Here is a 24,560-nt window from a genome sequence, read left to right as displayed (position 1 = left end):
TGGAAAGCATATGAACATTTTATCAAACAGTACAGTGGTACTGGTGCACACCAGCTAAGGTGTCCTGACACAGATACCTTGGTGCACAGTGATCACAGGGGCCCTGGGATGGGTGAGAACACAGCGAGGAACATTCTAACTATCTTTTCACTTATTTGTTCCTTTAACTGACTGAGTAATGCTCCTGCCACCCCTGAAACAAGGCTTCCCAAGCCTCCAAGCAGAGAAGTGGGGACCATGCAAGCCGTGCGAAGGCCATTGGAACCAGAGCAGAGCCCACGGGGTGGGGGTGTGCAGAGAGAGGTCACCAGAAGAGATGCACTGCCCCAGGAGAAGGAGACAGAGCCAGACGTCTGAACCCAGATTCTCATCCTCATGCTGCAGAGACAAGCCCCAAAATGTTTTATGGCGAAATGTTAAATGTTTTGTTTTTGTTGTTGTTGTTGTGGTTGTTGTTTTGTAAAACAGATCTTGACAGCTGAGAGAGTCAAGGTCCTTCATTCACACAGGTGATTAGTGAGTTGTTGCTTTGTTTTTCCTTTAAGGAAGCAGGCCTTATGATAAACCCTTCATGCAAACCCCACTCAGGAGAGCATTTCTGGGGGTCCTTACGTAGTGAAGGGTGCCTTTTGTGGCTCACTGCAGCCCTGCATAACAGGCCACAGAATTTAGAGTTCATAAACATAAGAAGATTAACTAAGCCCAGCATGGACTGAGGACCTCAACTTCAGCATCCATTAAGGATTTGTGTTATCAGTAGAAATGACTACCTTTTCCCCAAAGCTATGGGTTCTTTACTGTGTATGTTGATGTTTGATGGGAATCCAATCCTAACTCAGATTCTGGGGGCAGATCATCAAAACTGAAGAAGCTGGGTTTGTGTCACGGAGCTTCTTGATTTCTATCCGCTCCTGCAACTTTAAAAGAGCAGCCCACAGAATCCTCTTCCCAAAGTGAAAGGGTTGAGTAATGGGGTTGTTTTAGTCATATGAAAGTAAGGATCATTCTGCATCGTAATAGGCCCATAATTAATTCACACATTCAACTGTTAAGTCCAGAAATATGTTCATGTTGACAATTTGCATTTGATGCTTCAAAAACAATCTGGCATGTTTTTATTTGCGTCGAAATCTCAGAAACATCCACCCCTTTCCATTATCCATCCAAATGCTACAATTCCACTACAGCTTCCTGAGGCCCTGCCTGTGGGAATGAGGGGAGGGGGCTCAAGATGCCCAGTTGGGAGAAGTGGTGTTAGTGCGAGAGCTGTCCTCCTTTGAAGGACAAGACCACCATATGGCCAGTGGAATTTCCATCTGCCCCTCCCAACTCCCATGACAGCTTTTAGCCCTAGGCATGAATGACTGGAGATCATTCTACCACCCCGTGTCTTCAACACTGGATCAGTGATTTCCCCCTCAATCCCCAAGCACTAATAATGCCCCACCTTTGCCCAGCTCCTGGTCTACACTATGAGTGCACCCATCTGATATGTCAGGTGGGACCCCACCCCAGCTTGTCTACCTCATCAGCCCCTAGGAGGATAAAACCAGAGTGAGAAGGACCATCGGAGGGAAGAAAATAAAAAGCAATGCTGGCACAAGAACAAGGGATTGTTAGTATCAACGTTTACTGCTAGGCTTGATTTACAACTGCCACCAGGTGAGTCAGAAGAGGAGGGGAGAGGGAAGGAGGAGGGGCCTGAGCTCAAGCCCTCAAACTCTTAGCTCCAATTTCTGCACCCTGAGTCCTAGAAGCTAGCACAGAAGTTGCTGTGGAATAAAACAATGTTTATGGAGATTCTCAGTTGCCTGTGCTAGTTCCAGATCACTCCCATAGACGTACTATTCCCTATTCCTCTGTCTAAGTACAACTAAAACCCTGAACACTATATACGAAAGAAACAGAAGAAGATTCAGAAAGGCAGAGAGAAGAAGGCAGACCAGCGAGGGACCCAAGGAGTGACACAGTGGTGAGGACCCTGGGTCTGCTTTTTGCTTCATATATCCCAGACTAGGAGCTGACAAAACTGGCAGCCCAGAAACACCAACAAGGATTTTGTTTTAAGCTTTAACCAAAGCCCACTCTCTCTAGCCAAAGAACCAGGAAAGATTTTTGCCTGGCAAAACAGAAAACTTTTAGACAATAATAGCTCTGCTCCAGGCAAACCCCCCAGAAGAAAACTGTGACCCCACCACCATCCACTCCAGCAAAGGCTGAATGGAGATCTGAGACTCCCATGCTGGCAAGGCTATAATGAGGCACTCTTCCCATCCCTGTTAATGTGGTGTCAGAGAAACCCTAGCAGGGAGCCAAGCCAGTCATACTTGCTGGGCAGTAACAAGGCCTCTCCCCATGGTGTCAGTAGAGACCACATGGGGAGCCTGGACTCCCCTCCTACCCAACAGGAGCAAGTACTCCAACCCATCCTCCTGGTATAGTGGAGACCATGTGGAGAGCAGAAATGAGGCATTCCTACCATGACTGCTCAGAGAGGTATGAGTAGAGACCTAGGGAGGAAATGAGCCTGGAATTCTGCCCACACCTGGCAGTAGCAAGATGGCATCTGCACCCCTTCTGCACTGGAGTGGGGTCAAAGGAGGGTTTAAATAAGATCCACAGTGTCATTATGTAATACATAAAGATTTCAATTTAAAAATCGTCTATCCTACCAAGAAACAAGAAGATCTCAAATTCAATGGCAAAAAAAGTCAATCAATATATGCCAAAATCAAAATGACAGAGATGTTGGAATTATCTAACGGGGAGTTTAAAGGAGCCACCACAAAATTACGTCAATAAACAATTATGATCATCCTTGAAACAAATGGAAAAAAAAGCAAGTCTAGCAAAGACCTAGATAGTTTTGACAAAGAAATAGGAGATACAAGGCGGCACTAAATGGAAATTTTAGAAATGGATAAAGGAGAAAATCTTAAAACTCAATGAATAGGCCTAACAGCAGAAGAGAGGAGAGAAAAAAAGAATCAGTGAAATAGAAGATAGAATAAGAAAAATCACCCAGAGTTTCAGGGGCCTGCGGGACTACAACATTTTTGTGATTCAAGTCCCAGAAGGAGATTTAAAAAAAAAAAAAAAAAAAAGAGGGGAGGATTGAAAATGTACTCAAAAGAGTGATGGCTGAAAAATTCCCAAATTTGGCAAGAGATGCAGATGTATTCAAGAAGCTGAGTTAAACTCAAAAGGAATAAACACAAGGAAATCCACACCAAGACACATCATATTCAAACTCCTGAAAACTCCAGGACAGGGAAAAATATTGAAAGCAGCTAGAGAAAAAAATGACACCTTATATATAGTGGAAAAATAATTCGAATGACAGCAGATTTCTCATTAGAAACCATGGAGGCAAGAAGGAAGTGGCAGAGCATTTTTCAACTGCTGAATAAAAAAGGACTGTCAACCCAGAGTTCTTCTACATCCAGTGAAAATGCCCTTCAAGAATCAAGGGAAAATTGAGATATTCTCAGATAAAAGGAAACTAAGAGAATGCATCACCAGCAGAATCACCCGAAAAAGGATGGTTAAAGGAAGTTTTCTAAACAGAGAGGAAATGATTGGAACCTTAGGTAGTAAGAAAGAACATGGTAGGGAAATTACACTGTAGATACCACTAATTTCCTTCTCTTCTTGAGTTTTCTAAAGTATGTTTGATGTCTAATGTAAAATGTTAATACTGTCTGATGTAGTACTAAATATATGCAGAAGAAATAGTTAAGACAATTATAAGCAGGGAAGAGTAAAGGGACCTACAGGAGATAACTTTTCTACATTTCACTTGAACTGGTAAGATTATGACACCAGTAGTCTTTGATAAGTTATGTGTATTTAATATAATACCTACAGTAATCATGATAAAAAGCTGTATCAAGAAATGAAAACACTACAGATAAACCAAAATGAAATTCTTAAAAACGTTCAAGTAAGTCACAGGAAGGAAAAAAGAAAACCAGAAATGAAAAACAGAAAATAAAATATAAAATGGCAGACTGAAGCTCTCACATATCATTAACAACATAAATATAAATAACCTGAATATACTAATTAAAAGACAGAGATTGGCAGACTGGGAGGAAAATGACTCACTTAAGTGCTGTCTACAAAAAACTCACTTAAAATATAATAATACTGCCAGGTTGAAAGTAAAAGAATGCAAAAGGATATATCTTGCAAACATTGATTGAAATAAACAAAAAGACTATATGTGGAACTGGTGTTGATTCTTCTTCAAACATTTGTTAGATTTATCCAGTAAAACACCTGGGTCTAGAGATTTCTTTACAGGGAGTTTTAAATTATGAATTCCATTTCCTCAATAGGACTATTCAAAATATCTATTTCTCATTACATGTATTCTGGTAGTTTGTGTTTTTTGAGAAATTAGATCATTTCATCTAATTTATCAAATCTATGTATGTAGAATTTTTCATAGTATTATTCCCTTATTATCCTTTTGATGTCTGTAGTGTCTGTAGTGATATCCTCAGTTTCATTCTTGATATTGGTAATTTGTGTCTTCTCTCTTTTTTGTTTTCTTAAAAGAATTGTCAATTTTATCAATCTTTTAAAACACCACCTGTTTGTTTAATTGATTTTCAATTTTGTTTTACTGTTTTCTGTTTCAAGTTTCTGATCTTAATCTTATTATTTTCTGCGTTCTGCTTGTTCTATGTTTATCTTGATCTTTTCCTAGATCTTTGAGGTGGAAGCTTAATTAATGATTTGAGACTTTTTCTCTTTACTAAGCATTTATTGCTACACATTTCACTCTTAGCCTTTACTTAGCTGTGTCTCACAAATTTTGACATGTTGTATTTTATTTTTTGTTCAGTTCAGTGTATTAAAAAATTCCCGTGAGCTTCCTCTTTGACCCATGATTATTTAGAGGTACGTTATATAGTTTCTATCGTTTGGAGGTTTTCCTACCTTTCTATTACTAGTTTCTAGTTTGGTTCCATTGTGATAGGAAAAAACACTATGTATGATTTCAGTTATTTTAAATATGTTGACATTTGTTTTATGACCCATGATATGATCTGTCTTGGTATTTGTTCTCTGCACACTTGAAAAAAAATGTGCATTCTGTTATTGTTGGGTGGAGTGTTCTATAAATGTCTATTAGATCCTGTTGGTCAGTGATTTTGAGTTCTTCTGTATCTTTTCTGATTTTCTGCCTGTTGTCCTATCAGTCATTGAGAGAAAGGTTCTGAAGTTTCCTACTATAATTGTGGATATGGCTCTTTCTCCTGTCAGCTCTATTAGCTTTTGCTTAGCATATTTTGCAGTTCTGTTGTTTGGTGCATACATATTTAAGATTTTCTTGGTAGATTGACCCCTTTATCATTGTTTAATGTTCTTTTCTCACTTGCTAATTTTTTGTTCTGAAGCCTTCATTATATAATATATTTCGGAAAACAGAAGAGGAAAGGGCACTTCCCAGTTTATTTCAGTAAGTTAATATTGCCCTATACCAAAACCCCAGTCAAAGACAGGACAAGAATAAAACTTCAGACCAATATCCCTCATAAATACAGATACAAAAATCCCTGACAAAGTATAAGCAAATAGCATTTAGCAATATGTAAAAAGAAGTATACACCAAGACCAAATGAGATATACATATCAACGATGCAAGGCTTACTCAATATTTGAAAACTGGTCAATAGAATCCACCATATTAATGGACTTAAAAAATTGCATGGTCTCACATTAGGTACAAAAAAAAAAAAAAGACAAAAACTCCAGACATTTGACAAAATCCAACACCCATTCATGGTATAATAAATAAATAAATAAATAAACCCTTAGATAGAAGGGGAATTCCTCAACTTGATAAAGATTATCTACAAAGAAAACCTATAGCTGTTATTTTACTTAATAGTAGAAGACTGAATGTTGTCCCCCTTAAGATCAGAAATAAGGCAAACATACCCACTCTCTCTACTCTTAGCATAGTGCCAGTAGGTCTAGCCAGGGCAAGAAGGCAAGAAAAGGAAATAAAAGGCATACAGATAGTTAAGAAATAAATAAAACTGTCCCTATTTATTAATGGCATGATTGTCTATGCTGAAAATCCCATAGAATCTGCAGAAAAATTCCTACAACTAAGTTGTGCAAAGTCAAGCAATATTTTTAAAAATGAACTTCAAAAACCAGCTGTATTTCTATGTACTAGCAATAAACACATGAACACTGAAATTAAAAATGCAATACCATTTATAATTGCTCAAAAAATTAAAATAATTAGATAAATCTACCAAAATCTGTACCAAATTAGGATGTTGAAAACTAAAAATAAAAAGATGAAAGAAATCACAGATCTAAATAAATAGAGAGACATACCATGTTAATGGATTAGAAGACGCAAGACAGTCAAGATGTCATTTCTCCCCAAATCAATATACACATTTAACATGATTCCAGTCAAAATTACAGCAAGAATTTTTGTAGATATAGACAAGATTATTCTAAGATATATATAGAAAGGCAAAAAGAGCTAGATAGCAACAATTTTGAAAAAGACAATCAATAAACAAGGAATCAGCTTATTCAATTCCAAGACTTATTCTATAGCTATAGTAATCAAGACTATATTGTATTTGGCAGAGATCTAGATTTGGGAGGCCGAAGCGGGTGGATCACCTGAGGTCAGGAGTTCAAGACCAGCCTGGCCAACATGGTGAAACCCCATCTCTACTAATACTACAAAAATTGTCCACGTGTGGTGACGCATGCCTGTAATCTCAGTTACTCGGGAGGCTGGAGAATCACTTGAACCTGAGAGGCAGAGGTTGCAATGAGCTGAGATGGTGCCATTGCACTCCAGCCCGGGCAACAAGAAAGAAACTCCATCACCCAAAAAAAAAAAAAAAAAAAAAAGGCGGGGGGGGTGGTAATAAGCACCCGCATTCTTCCCAAGCTAACTGGCTTGAGGCATGGGGATGGTAGGGAGGGTGCAGGGTTGCCAGGTAAAATACAGGACAGCAGGCAAATGCAAATTTCAGATAAGAAATAATGCTTCAGTAGAGTATGTCCCATGCAAATGAATGGAGACATACTTCGACTAAAAACGTATTGGCCGTTTATTTGAAACTCAAACTTACTTAGCCTGTATTTTTAGTGGCTAAATCTGGACACCTAGAGGAGAAGGCTGAGACAGGAGGGTTCTGGAGCCCCCCAGGGACAGTGGGTTGAAAAAGGCAGGGTGGAAACAGGGAGAAGTGAAAGAGAATGAGCAAAGGGATGCCAGAGGACCAGAAAGGCACACAAGCTAGGCAGTCCCACGGTGGGGGCAGGGGGCAGTCACAAACTGGGAGGCCTGAAGTCCCCGATCTGCTGGTGAAACAACCCTGTGTGGGGCAAGCAGGCAGAATCCAGAGGTCTAAAGAGCGGCCTGGCAGCCTGACCAAGGGGCTCCTCGAGGCACCGGGAGCATCACCCAGTTAACCCCAGGCCGATCCGTGGGCCTCTGTCGCCATGATCTGGCTCCACCCAAACGGTCTCCCCTCCCTACAGGGAAAGGATGTGCTGAGCAGTGGGTTCAAGTGTTCAGGTCAGTGGGCAGCCACGTGCTTGATCGAAACAAAAAATGCTCTCATAAGACTTAGCTATCAGCCTGCAAGTCAGCTCCAGGGAGACCGCTGCACACCTTCCATTTTCACCTCGCTCCCACACACACCCAGGACCCGCCCTTCTGTGTCCACTACTGGACACAGTCAGGAGCTCCTTCCACCAGACTCTATGCTCTGGGACAGAATGGCAAAGATTGCTCTGCTTGCTGCAATATTCATGCTTAGTGCCTGGCACACAGTAGGTATTCAAGAAAGAAAAATAACTTGGAACTGGAGGACATTATGTTAAGTGGAATAAGCCAGGCACAGAGAGACAAATGTCCCATGTTCTCACTTATTTGTGGGAGCTAAAATTTAAAACAATTGAACTCATGGAGATAGAGTGCAGTGATGGTCAGCAGATGCTAGGAAGGGTAGTGGGGAGGGAGGGGAAGTGGGGATGGTTACCAGGTACAAAAGTATAGTTCGACAGAATCAATAAGATCTAGTATTTGATAGCACAACAGGGCGACTACAGTCAACAGTCATTTATTGCACATTTAAAAATAACTAAAAGAGTATAATTGAATTATTTGTAGCACAAAGAAAAAATAAATGCTTCAGGTGATAGATACCCCATTTTCTCTGATGTGATTATTATATATTGCATGCCTGTATCGAAAGATCTCATGTACTCCATAAATATATACACCTACTACGTACCCATAAAAATTAAAAAAAGAAAACTGAATGAATGAAGGAATAAATGAAAAATCGGTTTGATTGGAGCTACTCCTTCTGGGTCTGTCCTCCAGGCCCAGCCCCTCGGAGTCTTGACATGGCAGAGAGAGGGGACCACTCTTCGTCCAGGAAGGCTTTAGGAGCATCCTCTGAGCTGCTGAGTGCTGACATCTGGGACATAGGCTTAGCATGGCCAGTTTTTTCCTCTCTAAACAGGGACTCTATCATCATCATCATTGTCTAATAACACTAATACAATATTGATAGATACCATTTATTCAGAACTTACATGTGCCAGGCAGTGTGCTGGGACCTTTGCATGTATTTTAACTCATTTAATCCTCCAAACAGTGCCAACGAGTAAGTGTGGTGAGTTGCATTGTTTGTGCTGCCCCTTCTTGTGGAAATAAAAGCCCTCCTTCTTTTCAATAATACCCTTCCTACTTCCACTGCTGGGGGGCGGACCCCCAGGAAGGGCAGGGGTCATCAGCCTGACCAGACAACCAGCTCCACCTCCCTGGCCATAATGATTGGCTCATGGGCAGCTTCAGGACGCTACTGAGGCCAGTGAGCTTCGCTCCTAGACCTTCACTGCAGATGAGGATGCACATGGCCCTCTCTGCTACTGGTTGCCATCTTGCACCAGGGGAGCCCACTTGAGAACAAAGGCAACAAAGAGGGAAGCAGAGCTGAGAGATAAGAGAGAGATAAACTGATAATGACTTTGTTGGAGCCCTTGGAACCAGCCATGCCTGACGCCTGCTATCTAATATATCCCTAGACTTTTCTGTTACATGAACCAATAGTAAATTTGTTTATGCTTTAGTCAGTGTGAGTTGGATTTCTGACTTGCCACCAAAAGGGTCCTGCCTAAATTGTTATGTACTATTAAGATGAAGATATTTTATAGATGAGGAGCTACAGTATATGAAGATGGCATAACTTAGGCATGAATAGACACAGCTGGAGCCAGAGCCCTCTCACTGCAGAGCCTGTGCTCTTAACCACTGTGTTTCACTGTCGAGTTCCACATTCAGTGTGTGTGCACACACACATGCACACTCTATTGCCCATTAATATTCACACCTGCAGCAGGTTGAGCAAACTGTTGAAGCTTAAAAATCTACAGGATAAATTCGAACCAGTAACTTCCTATCGGACTCTCTGTTTAGAAAACGCTCCTATCAGTGATGTCAAATTCTCACTGCAACCCAGGCTCACAGCTTGCCATTTATCTTCAGGGGATCACTTCCCTTCTCCCCACCTGTTTCCCCAGATAGGTGAGATGGGAATCACACCAGGCAGGACACTTCCAGGACTGAACAGCCATTGAGGGGCATCCCAGCTCCTTCAGAGGCAGGGTCTGCAGTCAGAAGAGGAGGCCTTCCACTTTCTCCCCACTGGGCCCCAAGGATCCAAGGCCAGGTCTGAGGCTTTGAAGCCCACTGGATGCTGAGGACAGAGGAAACCAAGCTCTAGGGCCGCTGGCCACAGGACCCTTGTTGTCCACTGTTATTCTAGTAAGGCTCAGCCAGAAGCAGGTATGAGGGAAATTGTCTATGTATCAGCTGCTGCCAAGCAGTCAAATGACATTAAAGGACGCTTAACAAAGTCAGTTCAACAATCCAGGCCACCAAGTCCATGTGACGTGACAGCAAGAAGAGAAGGACATGCTTATAAGCCGGCTCAAGCAACATGGTGCCAGGGCTCCAGTGCCGGCCCCTCCAGGACCAGCTCCATCAGCATCTCCCTCACTTCTATCCTTCCTCTTCCCCTCCCTGCTGGCTCTCTCTCCCAAACCTAGAAACACACTTTGGTCTCTCTCTCTTAAAAATGCAAACACTTCCTGTTACCTTTGGAGCCTTCCAGCTCCCGCTTCTCTCCCTCCCCTCCCAGCCTGGAACCCGGAAAGTCCATCGACACTGCTGGTCCCCCATCTCCTCCTGACCCCTTCGATCTGATGCCACTGACCCTGCTCACACCCAGGACACAATGGCCACTTGTTGCTGAGCCACATAGACCCTCTTCAACCTCCCTCCCAGGGCACCTTTCATGCTGCACCCAACTGATATTCCTGGAAACATTGCTCCTTCAGCACCAACAACCCCACACTCCTCACTCTCCAGGCTCCTCCCAGATGTTCTCACCATCTATGCTGATGCCCCTGGATCCCCTTCCTCAGACAGGGCCCTGCTGGCCAGACACCAACACTCAGATCTCCATGGGTATCCTGTGCGAGACCACATTATCACAAACTCAAGCCCACCAAACGTGATGAGCTTTCAGGTGCAGGAGTTAAGGGCGCAGGCTCCGAGTCACACTGGCTGAGTTCTGGTCCCTACCCTGAAACTTAGTGACATTGGATATGACATCTCAACTCGCCATGGATAAAAGGAGGTAATGACAGCAAGTCTCACAGGGTGTTGTGAGGATGAAGTGTGATAACACCTGCAGATATGGAAAGAAGGGCCTGGTGCTGAGTGAGCTTCATTAGATGGTACTGATTGATACGGTTTAGCTCTGTGTCTCCACCCACATTTCATCTCGAATTGTAATCCCCGTGTGTGGAGGGGGAGACCTGTAATCCCCATGTGTCGAGGGAGGAAGGTGATTGGATCATGGAGGTGGTTTCCCCCATGCAGTTCTCATGAGTGAGTTCTCACAAGATCTGATGGTTTCATAAGGTGCTCTGCCCCCTTTGCTTTCTCCTCTCTCTCCTGTTGCCATGTAAGACGTGCCTGCTTCCCCTTCCACCATGATTGTAAGTTTCCTGAGGCTTCCCCTACAGAGCTGAGTCAATTAAACCTTTTTCTTTTATAAATCACCCAGTCTTGGGTAGATCTTTACAGCAGCGTGAGAATGGACTGCTACATGAACCACTGCTAGCATCACTGTCTTCTTTACCATTCCCTAAGAGCTCTTCCTCTGGCAAGGTATCGTCTGCCACCTGTCACCCAAAACCTGGTCACCTGAGACCTTTGAGTCTTCCTAACTTCTCCCCCTCCCATGTCCACTCAATAGTCAAATCCTGCTGGTTTTGTCTCTTAAATGTTTCTCCAGCCCATATCCTCCTATCCAATATCCTCACCTTCTCTCACCTACTCTACCTCATCCCCTGTGCTGTGATCCACCCACCTCCTGCCTCACAGTTTTTTCTGTTGCAGTACTGAATTGTCTACAGTGTCCCTACATACTACATGGACCTCTTTTCTCTATAATTGGCTTGTACTAGTTTCTTTGCCTGGAATTCCTCTCCCACCTTACTTCTTATACTCTGAGACCCTGATTAGGTGTAACCTATTCCAGGAAGTTTTCCTGGAATACCCAGATTGGGAAACATGCCCATCCTCTGAGCACCCTTATCTTAGACTTGTGATGTTACATTGAACTTGCAGGTTACCATCTCCTGAGTTGGGTTAGCGGCCCCTCGCAGAGCCCACCGAGGATTTTAATGGTGTTTACTGAACATGAAGGTATGAGGTTGCTATTAGAAGCAACCTCAATGACAGAAGCCTTCCCCCCAAACAAACAAACAAACAAACAAAAAAACATATGCATACAAAAGGAACTCATGAAAACGAGAAAACTTCCACTATTTTAAAATTCAGAACTGATGGATTCTCCATAGACCTAAACAGCTTCCTCAAATGAACCAACGGGATTCAAAGTCAGGGAAACCGAGTCCTTTGGGCTGGTTCTCACACCCGGGAAGACTGTTGAAGGGGAAGTGACTATGCCCTAGTTTGGGGGTTTGGCAAGGAAAAAAAAAAGAATAAAAAAGAATTGGATTATAGGCTTGCTGTACAGGCTTGTTATTCTGACAGAACAGTTCCAGAACCTGAAACATGATCTCCGGAGGGAGAGGGAGACATTTTTATCACATATTAAGGTTAGACAGATGTTTTGGGTCTGGTGTTACCTGAATCAAAAGCACCATTGAAGAGCCTGACACAGCCTGGTTCAGCAACACGTGATCCTGGCAGAAAGGAGACAGGAACCCCTTTTTCTTTTCCTGTTCATGAGGTTTTCCTCTGTGGTTCTATTTGAGAGTTTTTTGTATCTCCCTGGAGCTGGGGCAAGACACCGACTTCCACTCCAGACTGTTCCCCTTGGACCAGAGATTCCTTCCCCTCCAAAATGCTGCAGGCTGCGCCTTCAGCACGGGGCCAGGGTCCAAATGGCAGCTTGAACGGGTGGGCCCTGGCTCTGCGAGGCAGTTTGAAAGTATCTCCAGGGATGTGCTTCATAAAGACTTGTAAGGTAGAAAAACCTTCTCTCTGTCTCCCTCTCTCTCTCTTTTTTATACACACACACACACACAAACACACACACAACACACACACACATACACAACACATACACATACACACACAAACACATACACACACACACAAACACACACACAACACACAAACACATACACACACAACACACATACACACACAACACACAAACATACACACACACAACACACATACACACACACAAACACATACACAACACACAAACACATACACACACAACACACATACACACACACACAAACACATACACATACACACACAACACACACACACACACAAACACACACAACACACAAACACACATACACATACAACACACATACACACACACACACACACACACACACACATAACACACATACACATAACACACACAAAACACACGCCTCCCTCGAGGTGGGCCAGGGCCAGTCCTGTCACAGTGACAGGGGAGGGCTGTGGACTAGAGGGCACACAAGGACAGAAGCTGGCACTGGGGATACTTTAAGGGCCTGGGCAGGAGGCAGGAGGGGTTGATTTTCCAAACACCCACTTCCTCCCCCATTTATTTGCCCCTGACAGCAGAGCCCAGCCCTTGAAGGCACCCAGGGAAAGGGCCGGCGTGAGCATGAAAAGCAGGCCTCCGGAATGACTAATGCCCCACCGGGACAGGCCTAGCTCTGGCCTGGCTGCCCGCCAGAGAGTCCACAGCCACTTTCCAAGGACAGCAAGGGCAAGCTTTCCTGACAAGACTCCCTGAGGACCATCCCTTCCCAGCCCTGACCCTCCCCGGGGCTCCCCCAAGGGGCCTGTGAGGCCCTGCGTGAGGACGTCCAGGGACCCAGAGGCTGAGTCACTCCCTTGGGGCCAACCTGGGTCATGACAAGTTTGTTATCTCAAGGACAAGTTCTCAGACCCCTTATCCAGCCATCCCCACCCAAAACGAACTAAAAGTAAGGCCTCTCCAGCAAATCGGCTTCCTGGGGGTCTCCAGACTCAGGCTCTGCCCCCCAGGGTGAGGTGCCACGTGCTCCAGGAGGGCAGTGTACACACATTGTACATATATGTTCAACACATGTGGGCGGACGCACTGCTCCTCCCTTCCCAGCCGTGGGGGGGCCAGCTGCCTCTGGGCCAGGCCCCCCACAAGCCTCCTTCACTCTCCTTCAGCAGCACCCCCCGGGAGCCCAAGGCAGGGGCCTCCTGCAGAGCCATTTCCTGGGGCGGTAGAGGTGGGGGCCATCCTCCCAGAGTCCTGGGAGCGGGTGAAGGGGAGGTGGGGAAAGGGTGGCTGGGCAGAGCCGGGTCACCCCGGCAGGAGGCCACAGCACAGAGCTCTGGGCTGCTCCATGTTTTTCATGTGCTTTCTGGGGGAGGGAGTGTCAAAGCCATTTCAAAAGCTGGGGGAGTCCCAGGGAAGGGGCCTCATTCTTCATGGGGAGGGGGGATTTCAAAGGAGACCCTGCTGTTGAAAGGTTTCCAAAGACCCTCGCCTTTCTATCAGATCCCAATCACTCCCCACCAGCAGCAGCCGGGAGAGGGGTGCTGGGAAAATGTTTCCAAGGAGACATGTCCCTGAGTCATCGTAACTCCCAGGGTCTCTGGGCTGCAGAGCCATGCAGAGGCCCCCGCTATAAAAAGGCCGGTTTACCGCCCCCCAGGGGAGCTCTCCAGCAGTCTGGGTCCCAGGAGAGGCCTGCCTCAGACCCCCAAGTGCCCTGAGTTTATGAGAAGGCTGCAGAGCTGAACAGGACCACTTCTACCCACCAAGTCCCCCTGGTGCCACTAAGGGGGACTTTTACCCCTGTCAGCGGCAGGGCGGCCACTCTGGGCTCGGACCATTTAGCAGGAGAAGCCATCCACAGGGACACTGGGCCCCAACAGATTTACTGGGATTGCAGAGCCAGCCCCAAAGCAGGCCTGCTGTGCCTGCCTCTCACCATTCCCCCAGCAGCCTTTCCAAGCCACCAGGGCCGGCCAGACTCACAGCACAAGCCACATCTAAGTTCCATCAACTCCTTCTCTTCTCCCCCTGCCTTGTTCCCTTACCCCAGGACCACACCAGGTGGGTCTTCATTCTCTTCCCAACTGGTTCCTTCTCAACACTGCAGCCAGATTCATCTCCTAAAGCTCAGGCCAGGCTACACCCTGCTCCAAAACCTTCAACGGCTCCCTAGCGCTTCAGTCCAAGGTTTAAACTCAGGTACCCACAGGGACCAGGCTGGAGACTTAAATGCGCAAGACCATGATGCCTGGGAATGCACGCCTTGCCTACAGGAAACTGCTGCTGCTGCTAAGTCACGCCAGGTGGGAATGATGATTGCGGGAATGTGAAGCCCTGGCTGCCACCTCTTGTGGTTTTTCAAGAGAAGCCTAATAAATCATAGCCAAGGGGCTCCCAAAGTTGGACCCTGGCCTATGGGGTGAAGGCCAAACCCTAACCCCTCCACTTGGTATCAGGGGTGCTCCGTGGCTCACCCCAACCCCCTCCCCACTGTCACTCCCCACAATGTCTCCATCCTGGCCAGGCCAGGCACCTACGGCCCCCCAGACTCACCTGCTCTGCTCACCCCCCATCCTCCTATAGGCAGTGGCTCACCACCCTCGCAGCCTGGCAGCAACGCACTGCTCCAGAGCCTCCTCCTGATGTTCAGTCCTCCCTCTGAAGGCAACGTCCCCCCTCTTCATCCTTCAACACCCAGGGGGCCCTGTTTTGGGAGCACCTACACCACTGCACTGCACTTACCTGCATGCCCATCAGCCTTCCCCTGGAGAGGGAACCCTGAGGTCTCTCCCACCACAGGCCCTGGCAGGGGCTCCAAACACAATGGAGGGACCCTAGCTGTGGTTCAGACCTTGCCTCCATGACTCAGGCTGGAAGGACTTGGGTAAGTCACGTAACCTCTCTAAGCCCCGGGTTCCTCATCTGTCAGATGGGGAACTAGTGCCCATGTAAAGTGCCTGGCACGTAGAAAGGCTGAGTCAGTAGCAGCTGTTGGCATCCTTAGCCAATGTGACCTCTTTGCTGCATGGTACGTGCAGTGTCTTCTATGGGATGATCTCTGAGGCAGAGACCGTGTCCCCTGTACCCCCATCACCCACAGAGACCGCTGCAACTCTCAGCATGCCACAGGTCCTCAGTCAAGGTCCTCTGGTAGATTGGGTTGATGAGACTTGGGGAGGGCAGGCAGGTAGGGAGCACAGGTTAGAGCGAGAGGAACTGCCCAGCCGCCAGAGGTCTGGCTCACCTGGGGTTCCAGGTCGCAGTGAACTGGAATCTCCGCTCGGGGACCAATCAAGCACTCCCTGCTGCCTACTCTCCACGCCCCCAACTCCCACATTCCCGGGCTCCAGGTCAGGGCAGGAATGGGCAAGGAGACCTGTCCAGCCCCCAGCCAAGGCGCCTTCCCTCGGAAGCCCAGCCCGCAGCTCACACACAGACCCAAATGCCCCTCAAACCCTCCTTTTGTGTTTCCCGAAACTCTAGTTAAGAGCAAACCCCTCACCTTGCACCTGAGGACACATAGCTTCCAGGCTTTGCACAAAAGGCAAGGTGGAAGAGAGGAGGGAGGGGGCAGAAACACCTTGGAAATCACTGCGGTCCAATTAGCCAGGCTTGCGCCCTTCATGCTTACAAACAAGAACACGCATTAACACCTGCTACAAAAGCAAACATTTTGAGATATCTTCATCTTCACCTCTCTGACACTCTGTGAAAGGACTCTCAGCAGCCAGTGACTGACAGGGGATTGCTCCTTCTTATCCTTCAGCAGGGGCCTTTCAGACGGAGAAATTAAGAAGCCACCAACCTCCCTGTCAGGCCAAGCTCCCAGGGCCCCCACCCGCTCTTCCCGGGCCCCTCCTCCCCACTCTCCGCCAGGTGAGCCCCACCACACACACGAGTGGGAATCAGTGGCTGCAGGAGACTGGCTCCAAGGCACTGGGGGCAGAGGCTGTCAGATAGGTTGGGGGTCAGGGGGACTGGGATAATGGGCATGAGCATGGCCAATGCTGTGGCTAGGTAGGGACTAGGGGACCCATACCTGCCCTGAGAGCACCTTCACTAAAGAAGGGCCTTTGCAATGCAAACCTTAAACAAAACCTTGACGACTGTACAAATTTGGAGCAAACTGAAACTGTCATATACCACTGGTGGGGGCGTAAGTTCATACAACCACTTCAGAAATGTATTTGTCAGTATATACTAAAGGTGAACATCATTTAACCTGTGACTAAGCAAGTCCATCCAAATCCTGTATTCCCACTTTATATACATATTTACATGTATAAAGAATATAGTATATAACACTATATTATATATTATATATAAACACAAAATATAGTATCTATATATTCCTATAATCACAATAAAATCACATACATATGTTCATCAGTAGACACGTACATGGGGCCGGGTGCAGTGATTCATGCCTGTAATCCCAGAAATTTGGGAGGCCGAGATGGGCAGATCACTTGAGGTCAGGAGTTTGAGACCAGCCTGGCCAACATAGCAAAACCAAGTCTCTACTAAAAATACAAAAAAATTAGCCAGCGGCGATGCCATATGCCTGAAGTCCCAGCTGCCTGGGAGGCTGAGGCAGGAGAATCGCTTGAACCTCCGGGAGGCAGAGGTTGCAGTGAGCAGAGATCGCACCACTGCACTCCAGCCTGGGTAACAGAGTGAGATTCTGTCACCAAAAAAAAAAAAAAAAAAAAAAAAAAAAACAAAAGAAGACATATCCATGAATGTGCCAGCAGTATTTCAGAATGGGCCCATCAAGAATCAAACAGATAAATGGTGGCTGACATGCTCCTGTGACAGATTATTACAACCAATGAGAGGCATGATCTCCAACTAGAGGCAATAATGTGAAAAGTGAAAGGTGTCAGGTGCAAACGAGTAGAAACTGTGATTTCATTTCCATAAAGTACAAATCAGGCAAAACCAACCTATATTATTAGACATCAGCATCATGATGACCTGTTGGTGGTAGGGGAGGGCCTGAAGGAGGCCAAGAGGGAAGCTTCTGAGATGCTAGAAATAGTCTGTTTCTTGATCTGTGTGTGGGTTACACAAGTGTGTTTAGTTCATGAAAATTCATTAAGCTGCTCACTTATGACAGGTTTTCTAAATGTACGCAGTAAAGGGTTTTGTAAACCAGTACTCTGATGGCACAGTTGTTAAGACAACAATGAAAACATGCTAGAAGAAGAAAAACAGAGATGAAGTAAAGATGAAGTTCAGGCCAGGCGTGGTGGCTCACGCCTGTAATCCCAGCACTTTGGGAGGCCAAGGTGGGTGGATCATGAGGTCAGGAGTTTAAGACCAGCCTGGCCAAGATGGTGAACCCCCTCTCTACTAAAATCTACAAAAATTAGCCAGGCGCAGTGGCAGGTGCCTGTAATCCTAGCTACTTGGGATGCTGAGGCAGGAGAATCACTTGAACCCAGGCGGCAGAGGTTGCAGTGAGCAAAGATTGCGCCACTGCACTCCAGCCTGGGCGAGACAGTGAGGCTCCATCTAAAATAAAAAATAAAATATTAACAAAAAGATGAAGTTCAACCCATGGCTGCAACTTTACTGCTCAAACTACAGAGTCTTGGAGAAAGTGATCACATATCCAACGAAGACCCAGGGTACCAGACTTCTGGAAGCTCTCCCAGGCCCCAGCCCATCCCAGGCCAGCCCCTTCCCTTAGAACCTCCATGCCCATCAGAACATCCAGCTGTGCCCTCCCCTACAATGAGGGCACCCCTAGCTGCCAAGGAGACCACATCCACCCATCCAAGGTAAAGGGGACTTCACAGTTTCCCGGGTCTCTCGTGCCAAGTGTGTGAACTCTACAGAACTTTGCAAGCTGCCCTTCTAGAGAGGCTGAATTTTCCAAAGTCCAAAACCACTTGAACAGGAATGGGAAAAGTACCGAAATAACTTTGTAAGCGTTCTGTTTTGACAATGTGCCTGAGGAATTCACCATGTTGAGTGGGGAAATGTGAACAGTTAAATCTATTCAATGTCATGACACACAAAATTGAAGCGTAATTGCTCCTGAGTGCTTGACAACTGGAAAGCACTTTGTTTCAGAAATGGAGGGAAATTTATGCTGGAAAATGGAAGAGATTGTCAAAAGTTTGATTGTAATGTGAGTGGAGCTGCGACAAGAAGGCTCATATGGAGAAAGGGCTCCCATTCTGACATTTTCACTCCCATGTGCAATGTCTCAGAAACAGCAACAGTGACTCTGTCCTTTGGCCTAAAAGCCAGTAAAATGATGATTGGAACCGCAAATTTCAAACCGCAAAGAGTAGCTCCAGCATGGCTGGGAGGAAATGCTCTCTTACCAATCATGTGGTTGGCAACATGGATTTGGATCTCTCTCTCGTTCTCGAAGGTCATCTGGCACTTGATGCACTGGTATGTCTTTTTCTGTTTGGAAACCAAAAATAAAAGATTTAGAGAGGAAGGAGGTAGGAAAAAGGAGAAAGCAAAAGTTCCTAGGGGGCCTGGCTCAAGACTTTCCAGAATGGTTCCAGCCCCCTCCTAGGTCTCCCCAGGCCATTCTCTTCCCACCTCCCTCTAAATCCAGCTCTAACAGACTGGGGAAGGGGCATGAAGCTACATTCCAAGGGAGCTGCTCCTCTGCTAGATCTGGGAAAACTGCCATCCCAAGGTGAAGCTGTAAGGCAGTTGAGGGAAGCCTCCTTGCTTAGAAGGGCAAATCCATCTACCCATGCCCCCTTCCATCCATCCATCCAACCACCCATCCATCCTCCATCTACCCATCCACTCATCTACATACACATTCACCCATCTACCCATTCATCTATTTACATACACACCCATCCATCCACCCATTCATCCATCCACCTGCCATCCATCCTCCATCTACCTACCCATCCATCTACATACACACCCACCAATAGACCCATCCATCCATCCTCCATCAACCCATCTATCCATCTACTCCACCCATCCATCCATCCTCCATCTACCCATCCATTCATCTACATACATACCCACCCATCCATCCTCCATCTACCCATTCATTTATCTATATACTCACTCACCCATCCACCCATACTCCATCTACTCATCCATCTCCCCATCCATACATCTACACACACATTCCCATCTACCCATTCATCCATCCTCCATCTACCCATCCATCCATCCATCCATCATCCATCTTCTATCTACCCACCCATCCAACTACATACACACCCATCCACCCGTCCACCCATCTACATACATACCCACCCATCTACCCATTCATCCGTTTGCATACATACCTATCCAACCACCCATTCATCTATCCATCCACCCATCCATCCTCCATCTACCCATCCATCCATATACCTATCCTCCCATCTACATACACATCCACCAATAGACCCATCCACCCATCCTCTATCTATCCATCCATCCATCTACATACATACCCAACCATCCATCCTCCATCTACCCATTCATTTATCTATATACTCACACACCCATCCACCCATACTCCATCTACCCATCCATATCCCCATCCACACAACTACACACACATACCCATCTACCCATTCATCCATCCTCCATCCACCCATCCATCCATCCATCCATCCATCTTCTATCTACTCACCCATCTACATACACACCCACTCATCTACCCATTCATCCACATACACATCCACCCATCCATCCATCCACCCACTTATCCATCTATCAGTCTATCCATCCATCCACCTACCTATTGTCTGTCTATCCATTTGTCCATCTACACACACATCCATCCATCCATCCGTCCGTCTATCTATCTTTCTACCTATCCAACAACCTTCTTATCCATTTACTCACCCTAATAACCATGTGGCTGAGCAGGGGACACTGTTTCTGCCAACTCTGGTGTTCAAGGGTGGCTAGGGCACTCCTCATATGCCCTAAGCACACAGGGCCCCAAGGGTTCCCACAGCTGGTTTCCACACACAGGGGCTATTACCAGCTGCCTGTGAGAGCTGAAGGCAGAAAAACTGAGATGAGAAGCTTCAAAGCTTCTCGAAGAGTCATTCCAAAGAGTGAACCTCACTCTCACAACTAATCCCGGATGGTTCTGAAACACCCCAGGGACAGAGGTGGTGTTGCCCATCTGAGGGAAGGACTGTGGCTGTGGGGTTTTTTGAAGAAAGAGGGGTGGTATTGGGAATCAAAATATTCAAGTTCTTTGAAGACCACTTTGGTTCCTGGGATGAGAGGGCTTCTCTTACTTCTGGAAAAGGGAGCAGAACTTCAGATTTCTTGGCCGAGGTCCCAGGCCCAACCCTCAACGATGCAGCCAGATGATCCACCAGGGAGCTTAACCGTCTCAGCTCCCACCTCCCTCTTTATCATTCTGAAATGCTATGATGAGTTCTTGCAGGGTGCACATTTTTCTTTCCTTTTACTTTTAACCTATCTGTGTCTTTATATTTATAGTCCAGGCCCTGTAGATAGCATTCAATTAAGTCTTGCTTTTTCATTTGCATCAATCTGACAATCTCTACCTTTGGATTGAAATTTTAACTCCATTTATACTTAGTGTAATTGTCAATACGGTTGATTTTAAATCCCACCATCTTTTGAATTAATTTCTATTTTATCCTACCTGTTCTCTGTTCCTATTTTCCCCTTTCCACCCACATCCACAGTTCCCTAAGTAACTATAGGCCTTTGCCTGTCTGGTTGCTCTACGTGCAACACCCCCTCCATCCTTGACTCAGTTCAAATGTCATCTCTTCTGAGAAGCCTTCTCTTTTCATGCAGAATGGGTCCAGGATCCCCTCCACACCCCTGCACTTATGCTAAAGGACCCTAGGTAATTAACACATTATTGTGTCATGGCAGATTGGCTTATCTGCTCCCTTCTTGCACCATGAGCACCCAGAGGGCCAGGAATGTGTTTTGTCTACCTTTGAGGCTGCACAGGCACATGAAGTGCTTAACAAGCCTTTGCTGAACACATAAAGTTGCAGAATAACATATGCAGAGGAGTGTATTCAGGCAGAAGTGACAAAGAGAACCAAAGATGACTTCAGTGTCCTGGACCCACACCACCCTAACACAGGCCTGACCTAGGGTCAGCGCATAATAATTATTTCACTTTTATTATGATTATTATCGGTGCTAAGAAAATGCTTCTTGAACAAATGAATGAATGAAGAAACAACTAGAGAAACTGGTGCTGGATGCTTCAGGCTCCAGGACCTGCTCTGACAAAACCAGGGGCTTTTCCCACAGTGTTTCAGAAGACTTGGGGTATCTGCTGTGACCTGGGGCCCAGACACAGGCACTCTGCATGGAAAGGCCCTGGGAAGAGTTAGGTAAGTCAGGGGCAGGGTGGAGGGGAAGACAGGGCTGGGGAGTCCGGCCTTACCACAGACAAAGGAAGATGTCCAGGCCACAAGGAGACTACAGGGCCTGAGGTCTTCTCAGGGGATGCAGCCCAGAGTACCTATCTCAGGTCAACTCCAGGGCGATGGTCGTGGAGAGGAACCACCTCGAGCGTCTCCAGCATCAAAACCATGCCTTCTGCTCACATGTGCCCCCACCCACTCTGCTTGGCAAGGTGCAAAACCCTTGGTGGTTGAATGAATGAATGGAATGAGTGAATTAATGAATGAAGCACACCCCAGGAAGGGAAGCTTCATCACAAGGAAGCCCACGGGAAGCCTGCTGGACAAGTCACACCCAGGCCTGTAGGTGGGCGGATGGGAGAAAGGGGTTGGCACCAAGCCGCAGCGATGGCTGGGGACAGAAGACCATGTCCTCCCTCCAAAGATGGGGATTTGCTTGGGTACAAGTCTCTGGAGGTTGCAGTCATGACTGGTCCAGAGACGTGCAGGGAACAGTCCATGATCGCAGTGACTTGGTTGATCTTCCCAGGGGCTGGTGAATAAAGGGAGCTCACTGTGCTTGGAAAATACATCCCCAGGGGCTTGGGCAGTAAGACAGGCTGCCCCCAAATGCCTCTCTGCCACCCTTTGGTAATAGGAGGAAAACTACCCAATAACTGAGCCCCTCCTGGTGGGGCACTGGGCTTCAGAGGGTTCAGAGGGTTCCCAAGGGAGGGGCTGGGGGAAGGGCTGACCCCTCACACACACACAAGACACACACACAGATGTGCAAGCACATATGTGTGCATTCACATGCTCACCCTCACCCCAACTCACCAGCAACACACAAGACCTTCGCAGACACACCCACGACCCCTACACACAGCAACCTGTAACACAGATACACACGTGCAACCCCCAGAGAAGCAGGGCCATCCACACGGGTGAACAAGGTCACACAGATGGACATGTCTACACTCATCCAGAGACCCTGCCTTCAGCTCACTCACCACAACCCCAGTCCACACACCGGTACTCCCAAATACACCCACAGACGTGCACATAGCTTCTGACACAAGTGCACACACGGACCCATCCCCACACGTACCACACTCTCATGTACACACATGTAGACTCATAAGTGCACACATGTGCACTGACACACAGGCACATACACATACAGGCTCACCAGCCCCCAAACCCTCCAAGCATGGCTGGACTCCAGTCCTCACCCCAGCATCTATTCCTGGTCTGTCCCCACTCTCAACCCCCCTGGAGACCCCTTCCTCCTGGAGCTTCAGCCCCCACTAGGCGACATAATTACAGAAACATAGAACTTGGCACTCAAAGCACCTCCCCTGCCATAAGCCCCTTCCCTGGGGCCCAGCCCAGGAGAACTAGAGCTGAGTTCCAGGGCCTGTGGCCAGGGTGCCTCCCCCAACACGGCCCTGAGCAACTGCAGAGGGAGGCCCCGGGCAGGAAGAAACACTTGAGAATGGCGGAGACAAGAGAGGGAGGGCAGGGAAGAAATGGCTGAGCCCTTCAAGACAGGAAGGAGAGAAGGAAAAGCCAGCCAGAGCTGCTAAATTTCCATGATCGTGACCACTGCCAACGTTCACTGAGCACCTGCCATCTGTGGGCAGCATTTATGCTAAATACTCACAAACCCTCTGCAAGCTCCACTCTAGGGATGGGGTAAGTGGAGTTTCAAGAGGCTGTATCACTTGGTCAGAGCCTCTTGCTGGTGAGTGGGAGGACAGCAAACACTTCGATGCCCACTGTCTGAGCTGCCATTCTCAGCTCCGTGTTTCAGACCTCCTGTCAAGCCTGGTCTAGGTAACAGAAAGCCAGTGAGATCTGGACAGGCCCTCTAACCTGGATATCTGTTTACTTGGCTGTAAAATGGGTATGAGAACACCTGGCCTGCCCCACCCAGCAGAGAAAGGCACCGTGGGGATCTGTGGGATCGATGGATGGTCAGGGTCTGCCTGTGCTGGTCTCGACTTGGGGTGATGTTGTCATTACCCATAAACAGAGGCGGAGATGGAACTTCAATGTTTCATGCTCCAGCCGACAGCAGCCTCGGCCCCACGGGAACCCAGTCCTCTGAGAGCTGGTTGCTGTGGATACACTCCCGAGGGTCCCAGCCTGCCAGCCCCCAAGCCCCAGTGAAACCCCCAGAGTCTGTTCTTACATGAGTGGGTCCTCAGGGAGGGAAGGGGTGGGCTAACTGACATCTGGGCCCCTGCCCCCAGGTGTGCCCACGCAGGGGGCAAGGCCCCAGAGAATGCCGCCTTGGCTAGGGAGGCACCTGGGCTTTGTCTAGCTCCTTTCTGCAACAGCCCATCTCCCCGGGCCTCTAGGCAGGCAGAACCATGATTTTCAGCTCATCCCTGCTCACACGAGACCCGAAGGCAGGGAGAGGAAGGCCTGGGGGCCTCCAGGAAACACGCTCCCCTCGAGTTTCAGTCCCTGCACAGCCGTGCACAGCTGTGCATCCTTGCACATCCTATATGGCATCTCCTATCTGAGCTGGCCCCTCTTTGCCAAAACACAGGCCACAGCAAGGTTCCTGGGTTGTTGCCACAGAGATGAGCTAAAAGTTGGTGCCCAGCAG

The 24,560-nt window shown here is 47.2% G+C and overlaps 2 protein-coding genes across 5 annotated transcripts in view; both read right to left on the bottom strand.

Moving 5' to 3' along the window:
* CBLN1 (cerebellin 1 precursor) overlaps positions 1-24,560 on the bottom strand; it is a 680,545-nt gene that overhangs the window by 329,277 nt on the left and 326,708 nt on the right. The window lies entirely within an intron of this gene.
* ZNF423 (zinc finger protein 423) overlaps positions 1-24,560 on the bottom strand; it is a 365,398-nt gene that overhangs the window by 116,838 nt on the left and 224,000 nt on the right. For all 4 annotated transcript variants that reach the window (XM_050774809.1, XM_050774810.1, XM_050774811.1 and 1 more), the window contains one exon: positions 18,938-19,022. In XM_050774809.1, coding sequence (XP_050630766.1) covers positions 18,938-19,022 — 85 coding nt within the window. The remainder of the gene's footprint in view (positions 1-18,937; positions 19,023-24,560) is intronic.

This window comes from Macaca thibetana, chromosome 20 (assembly GCF_024542745.1).
Source record: "Macaca thibetana thibetana isolate TM-01 chromosome 20, ASM2454274v1, whole genome shotgun sequence".
Classification (NCBI taxonomy): Eukaryota; Metazoa; Chordata; class Mammalia; order Primates; family Cercopithecidae; genus Macaca; species Macaca thibetana.
This window is presented reverse-complemented; position numbering and strand designations above follow the sequence as displayed.